Raw genomic sequence first — 7,978 nt, 5'->3', positions numbered from 1 at the left:
GCGGTTATAAGAAAAAGGCCATTTACCTAATTAGCCTTACTAATATTTAGCGATTAATTACAATAAATACTACTCCCAATCACCGTTTTTTTAGGGGAATACTAATCACCGTTAGATATGCATAATCTTGTGGATGTGATCCATTCTCCATTCTCAAATTATTTGTCATTCTCTATGGATCTTCTCCCTATATATATATATATATATATAGGGTTGCATTCTATGACAACCACTTTCTTATATGAAGAATAGAGACCACATCTAGACCATTCATCTAATCTCAATCAAGGGTCCATATAATTTATTGATATGAATTTTTGTCACACCCCAATTCTTGAAATAATAACTATAATTGGGGTACGATTAATCATCTAAATGAACAAGGGAAAATCCTTGTGAAATCCAGATAATAGGATAAAAAGGTTGGGCGACGCCCTTTGAATGAAGAAAGATAGAAATCAAGTGATACTAATCAATCAACAACATTCTAAACTTCAGGATCACAAGTTTGGTTTCATGCTTCTGATAACCAACGTTAAATAACATAGAGCTAGAAGTTGAGAGTCTACGCTCGATAAGAAACATAATTCAGAATTTAACATAAAGGTCTTAAGTTAAAGAAACATAAGACAAATAAGAGCTAGTGCAACAGCGGAAGACAAAATACGGAGTTGAACCCTAGCCTCAGCTCTGCCCCGTCAGCACCGACAAATCAACCTGAAAACATTTGAAAGAAATTTTGGGCTAAGTACTAATGTACTTAGTGGGCTAGCATTTTTATAAACATTTCATAATCATAAGAGCAGTTTATCCAATTATACTTGACATGACTTAGAAGGTTTTAAATTGAAATAACTTCTAAGCATGTTAAAATAATTTTCATTTGTGCGCACATGTCACACTCCCTTTCCGTTACTCGCTGTGATCCCGGACCTTTTAGCCACCGACGGATCCATTACTCCTGCTTTACTTGGACTGAGGGCGTAACCCAGCCAAGCTCCCATTTGGGACCCAATGCTCCGGAACACATCCCGTCGAGCACCCTTATAACGCCTCATACATGATTAGTGCCCGAATGGAGATCAACCCACCGAGTCAGCTAATAGGTGTACACAATTCTCAAATAACGTGTTAGGTCAAGAGAGAACCTCGATCGATTAACTTATGCGAGCCTTAAACAGAGCAGAGTGCACAAAATATTTTATCGGATAAACAGTTTTCATTTCATTGAAATATTTAAGCTCAATAGCTAAATCATACATTTGGAAAATAAGCCCACCTGTATAGGCAAAGCCTGTCGTTTAACGTTATCTCTGAATCGGAATAGCAGTGCTAATCCTCTTGACGTTCAAAGCCTACAAGAAATCTATTCTCAATAGGTCTCCTTGAATCTAATCTTAAGTCACGGTGAAGTGCTTAATATTCTATGATTCACTTAGCCGGGTTTTCAAAATTTAATGAATAAATAATGAAAACAATTCTCTTGAGTTAAGAACACCAACAATATTCTTACTCATCTTTCTTTAATAATTGGAATTATAATTAAAATCAATTAAATCATAAATACTCTTATTGCAAAATATAATGCAATTTCATGTCATGCTTAGCATATAATAAGTAATTACTTATAATATGCACATAATAATAATTTATTATTATTATGAAAACTAGTCTTTGAAAATAATTAATTAAACTAATTAATAGTTCAATTAATTAAAATAGGGAAACCATTTAAATAGATGAAATAGAGCCCATGCTTAAATAAATAATAGCCCATATAAATTTAAAAGATGAGGCCCAACTCAATAAAATAGACATGGCCCTATTAAAAATAAAAACAAGCCCAAACATTTATTAAAATCGGCCCAAATAATTTAACTCGGCCCAAAATAGGAGCCCAAAACCCCAAGCCCAAACCTAGCCCAACTCTCAACCTTTCCTCCCTCAAAGCTGCGCCCCCACTCCCCATTTCGTCTCTCTCTCTCTCTCCATTCAATCTCAAAAAGAAATTCGCTCAACTCTCTCTCGGCTCACTCAATCTGCCCGGCTCCCTCTCTTCTCCGGCGAAGCAGCTAACCAGCCGCCGTCCGTCGACTCACCCTTCAACCTTCCTCTCTCTCAAACCTCGGTCACCACCACACGACCTTACTGAACTCGACACCCACACATCTCACGCTGCACCCTCCTCTTCTTCCTTTTTCCCGGCGAAGAGCGCCGGCTTCCCGAGCAGCAGCAACCGCAGAGAACCCACGGCCGCCGCAGTCAGAAACAGCCACCGCCGCCTGACCTAGCTTCCCTGAAACCACCGATTCCCTCCTCCTTCCGACGACAACAGCTCGCTGCCGCCGCCAGTCTCTCTCCCTCTCGACTGCTCTCACGGCCGCTGGAGCTCGCTGGAGCAACGGCGACCACGACAGGCTCCACCTCTGCTGCTACTCCATCGTGCCCGGACCAGACCACCTCTCCCTCACCCCCGACTGATCGGCTACAACAGCGACGAGCCGCTGCTGCGCCTGAACCCTAGCCACCCCTCTTCTCTCTCTCCGGCCGTGGCCGAGCGACAGCGGCAGAGCCGCCACGCCCTGGCCTCCCTCTGTTAAACCAGCTACCGCCCCAACCCCTGTTCTTTCTCCTCCTCGGCAACGACGAAAACGCCGCCGCCTCCCTCGGCCTCTCTCTCTCTTGCCCGTTTCCGGCGACTGCAGCAGCAAGAGCCGCCCGCCGGAGCCCTAGGCTCAGCCTCCCCTGACTCGACTCAATACAGCAAGATCGAAGGAAGGAAACAAAATTCAAAGCTTCAAAATAAAATCTTTTCTCTTTCTTTCTTTTCTTTGAAAACAGAAATCCATGTACAAATGAATAGATCGTGCATAACGAAATGAAATCTGTACAAATAGATTTTGTTCGAAAACCTTGGTTCAATTCACATGAGTATGAGTGATGTATATACGTATATGTGTACATGAATGTTGGTGTTCTTTTGTCTGTTGCTCATTACAGAATTGATAAGGGTGATGAATTGAAATTCATGATGCTAACCGTGAATAAGAAGAAAAAAAAATGGGTAGAGGTTAGCGGCCTGACCTGCTGTTGAATGAATCGAGCTATGTTGCTGCTCACTTGAATTCTTGCTGTGGAGAAAAGAAGTATGAAAATTCTGGATATTGAGAATGCCAACTGAAATTGGCTTGAACGTACTTAAAGCAAGGGAATTTTGACAGCCTGCCCTTAGGCATGGCTAAAGTTGGAGCTAGTAGCTGGGATTGCCTTTGAAAGCATGATTAAAAGTTGAGTTGGAGGTACACATAGAGTGGCTGGTAGGGTCTAGAGTATGGTGAAATGAGGTTATTGATTAGACAAATAAAATCCCTCAGTATAAAATTGTCGAAACTGTAATAATTCTTCAGGGTTTGCTTAATTAAAAGCTCGTGAAAATACTTGAATGCTAAATTAAATAAATATGCAATGCATATAAATTTAATAACTAAATTTACAAATGCTTTTATAAATCATTTTTGTTGGAATTAAAATAAATTCATTTTCTTTTATCCGGCGTGAATCATCTTAAATCTAAGTTCAAAATTATTCTAAACTTAGCTCGAGGAAACGGGGTATTACATCCCTCCCTCCTTAAAGAAAATTTCGTCCCCGAAATTACATACCTTGATAATCTAGCTGGGGATACTTGTCTTTCATTCTACTCAACTCTTATGCGGCACTAAATCATATACGGCCTTAGCTTTTCTAATAGTGCGACATTGTTCTTCGAACTAGAAAATTTTCCTCAAAATCAGGTACCTCGTGGAAACTTGTCTCGTCCTCTCCTGAAGATTGAAGAGGGATCTTTCTCTTGTTAAAAAGTATCGTGGCGCTGACTTGAGTAAGCCAACCAATTCGAGGATTGCGTCAAATTCTATCATAGGAATAACATGTAAATATGTCTAAATGTTTCGGCGCCTATATCGAGCTCTGAGTTCGCGGTGACGTCCTTAGCAGCAGTCTTTCATCGTCAATTGTACTAACTTCTAACGTTGTTACGGACGATTATAACGTAAATTCTAATATCTTACAAACAACGTATGAAATGAAAAAGAATAGGATACTCCAGTATTGAACAAAACTATAAACGACACGTCGAAAACATAATGGTACCTGCCAGGTTTTCATGGTCTCTTGCTGCTTGATGTTGGTTAAGGGCATAGGCCCTAGCGTATCGTGGTTGCCCCTGATTTTCTCTAGGACCTTGGTTCTGTCGCTGTTGGTTCCCGGGATTTTGTTGTTGGGGTGCTCCTCCTCCCTTCTTTGGGCAAGTCGAGACATAATGCCCGGCCTCTCCGCAGTTATAGCAGACGTTCATTCCTTTCAGACATTCTCCCGGATGAAGTTTTTGACATTTTGGGCAAGGAGTTTGAACCATTGCTTGAGGTTGTGGATTCTGATGTTGGTTCTGATTTTGATTTGCCACCCATGGTTTCTTCCCATTTCCAATGTTTCCACCAGTTCCTTCATTCCATTTTCGCTTTCCCTTACTACCATCTTGAGATGGTACAAATCCAGACTGTTCGGGGGATTTTCCTTTTTCCCTTGGCAACAATGATTCAATAGTGAGGGCTCTGCTCAATGTTTGCGCGTAGGTGAGACCTCCTTGACTTGCTAGGGAAATTGCTATCTCGTGACGCAGTCCGTTTCTAAACTTCTCTGCGCGTTTCTCATCGCTGTCCACCAACGTCGGAGCATATCTTGATAGCTGATTGAAGGCCCTGTCGTACTCGGTCACAGTTCCCGTTTTCTGTCTCAGATTCCAAAACTCATTCTGTTTCTTCTGTCGGTAACATCCCGGTATATACTTCTCATACAATTCAGCCTTAAACTCTTCCCATGTGAAATTCTCCCACTGTTCGTCAGTCATAGTCCGCCTCACTGACTCCCACCAAAAGTCAGCTTCATCCACCAACTGATAAGTTGCGCATGCCACTTTATCCTCATCATCACAACGGATGTAGTTGAAGATCCGTTCTATTGCTCTAATCCATTTCTCAGCATCTGTGGGTTCGCCCAAACCATCAAACGTTGGGGGTTTTTCCTTACGAAACTTTTCCTCAGCTGTGCGATTTGGTGCTACTTGTGGAACAGGTTCTTCGGGGATGAATCCCCTACCGCGCCCACGGCCACGTCCACGACCTCCACCGCGTCCTCTTGGTGCACCTTCCATTCTGATTGACGGACGAGAATCAGCAGACGAAGAGACTCATTCGGCATACATACATGCATATCGCTTCTATGGTGTAACCATGTGAAAGACTAGTAGTTCTATGTGGAAACTAATCTTAACTTAAGTGGAATAACTTAGGTGAAACCTTAATCTCATGACATTTCTTCTACGTTGTAACATATCTATGTTAAACGTTGCTATCTTATCATTCCTTACTTAAATCGATCAAGCGGAGCTTTCACGACTAACATTTCTAAAGTATCCTTGGGTAGTACTCAAACGGTTTGTAAGAGACTCATCATTCATATCGTACAGGCAGCGGACCTAACACGATAACATAAAACTTTTCATTCATTCAATCATTTGTTTCTTTTGAAACCTTAAAACATTTGGACAGTAAATGTCCCTTTCATGAAAATTTTTCTTAAGCCGGAAAGATTAATGGAATCTAACTCGACCATAAATTCATTGATTCGTTAAGGGCTCGATAGTCCCAAACACGACATACATACATACATACATTGGTTATATGAGTCAAAGGCTCAAAATAACAATATGAAAGCGATAAGCAATTCATATAACATCATACATTGAAAGCGCGTACTTCTTAAAAACTTTGAAAGCATTTAAAATCATTGAAACTTTTAAGTCGTACCTTTTTGTTGCGGCAGTGTGACGGCGAGCTGAGGGCTACTGACATTCTTAGAAGTCTAGAGATACTATTCTAGACTCGACATCATAAGCTTATGGTTATCAGAGTCATAAAAGAAAACTTATGCTCTGATACCATTCTGTCATACCCCAATTCTTGAAATAATAACTATAATTGGGGTACGATTAATCATCTAAATGAACAAGGGAAAATCCTTGTGAAATCCAGATAATAGGATAAAAAGGTTGGGCGACGCCCTTTGAATGAAGAAAGATAGAAATCAAGTGATACTAATCAATCAACAACATTCTAAACTTCAGGATCACAAGTTTGGTTTCATGCTTCTGATAACCAACGTTAAATAACATAGAGCTAGAAGTTGAGAGTCTACGCTCGATAAGAAACATAATTCAGAATTTAACATAAAGGTCTTAAGTTAGAGAAACATAAGACAAATAAGAGCTAGTGCAACAGCGGAAGACAAAATACGGAGTTGAACCCTAGCCTCAGCTCTGCCCCGTCAGCACCGACAAATCAACCTGAAAACATTTGAAAGAAATTTTGGGCTAAGTACTAATGTACTTAGTGGGCTAGCATTTTTATAAACATTTCATAATCATAAGAGCAGTTTATCCAATTATACTTGACATGACTTAGAAGGTTTTAAATTGAAATAACTTCTAAGCATGTTAAAATAATTTTCATTTGTGCGCACATGTCACACTCCCTTTCCGTTACTCGCTGTGATCCCGGACCTTTTAGCCACCGACGGATCCATTACTCCTGCTTTACTTGGACTGAGGGCGTAACCCAGCCAAGCTCCCATTTGGGACCCAATGCTCCGGAACACATCCCGTCGAGCACCCTTATAACGCCTCATACATGATTAGTGCCCGAATGGAGATCAACCCACCGAGTCAGCTAATAGGTGTACACAATTCTCAAATAACGTGTTAGGTCAAGAGAGAACCTCGATCGATTAACTTATGCGAGCCTTAAACAGAGCAGAGTGCACAAAATATTTTATCGGATAAACAGTTTTCATTTCATTGAAATATTTAAGCTCAATAGCTAAATCATACATTTGGAAAATAAGCCCACCTGTATAGGCAAAGCTTGTCGTTTAACGTTATCTCTGAATCGGAATAGCAGTGCTAATCCTCTTGACGTTCAAAGCCTACAAGAAATCTATTCTCAATAGGTCTCCTTGAATCTAATCTTAAGTCACGGTGAAGTGCTTAATATTCTATGATTCACTTAGCCGGGTTTTCAAAATTTAATGAATAAATAATGAAAACAATTCTCTTGAGTTAAGAACACCAACAATATTCTTACTCATCTTTCTTTAATAATTGGAATTATAATTAAAATCAATTAAATCATAAATACTCTTATTGCAAAATATAATGCAATTTCATGTCATGCTTAGCATATAATAAGTACTTACTTATAATATGCACATAATAATAATTTATTATTATTATGAAAACTAGTCTTTGAAAATAATTAATTAAACTAATTAATAGTTCAATTAATTAAAATAGGGAAACCATTTAAATAGATGAAATAGAGCCCATGCTTAAATAAATAATAGCCCATATAAATTTAAAAGATGAGGCCCAACTCAATAAAATAGACATGGCCCTATTAAAAATAAAAACAAGCCCAAACATTTATTAAAATCGGCCCAAATAATTTAACTCGGCCCAAAATAGGAGCCCAAAACCCCAAGCCCAAACCTAGCCCAACTCTCAACCTTTCCTCCCTCAAAGCTGCGCCCCCACTCCCCATTTCGTCTCTCTCTCTCTCTCTCTCCATTCAATCTCAAAAAGAAATTCGCTCAACTCTCTCTCGGCTCACTCAATCTGCCCGGCTCCCTCTCTTCTCCGGCGAAGCAGCTAACCAGCCGACGTCCGTCGACTCACCCTTCAACCTTCCTCTCTCTCAAACCTCGGTCACCACCACACGACCTTACTGAACTCGACACCCACACATCTCACGCTGCACCCTCCTCTTCTTCCTTTTTCCCGGCGAAGAGCGCCGGCTTCCCGAGCAGTAGCAACCGCAGAGAACCCACGGCCGCCGCAGTCAGAAACAGCCACCGCCGCCTGACC

The 7,978-nt window shown here is 40.5% G+C and overlaps 1 protein-coding gene across 1 annotated transcript; it reads right to left on the bottom strand.

The window, feature by feature from the left end:
- Positions 1-4,120: 4,120 nt before the first annotated feature.
- On the bottom strand, positions 4,121-5,212 carry LOC130994392 (uncharacterized). Its single transcript, XM_057919436.1, has one exon. It carries the CDS (start codon positions 5,210-5,212, stop codon positions 4,121-4,123), a length of 1,092 nt encoding a protein of 363 aa, XP_057775419.1.
- Between the last annotated feature and the right edge of the window lie 2,766 nt (positions 5,213-7,978).

The sequence above is a fragment of the Salvia miltiorrhiza genome, chromosome 7 (genome assembly GCF_028751815.1).
Source record: "Salvia miltiorrhiza cultivar Shanhuang (shh) chromosome 7, IMPLAD_Smil_shh, whole genome shotgun sequence".
NCBI lineage: Eukaryota > Viridiplantae > Streptophyta > Magnoliopsida > Lamiales > Lamiaceae > Salvia > Salvia miltiorrhiza.
This window is presented reverse-complemented; position numbering and strand designations above follow the sequence as displayed.

Coding starts and splice junctions, on each gene's coding strand:
- LOC130994392 (XM_057919436.1), bottom strand. CDS start 5,212: ATGGAAGGTGCACCAAGAGGACGCGGTGGAGGTCGTGGACGTGGCCGT.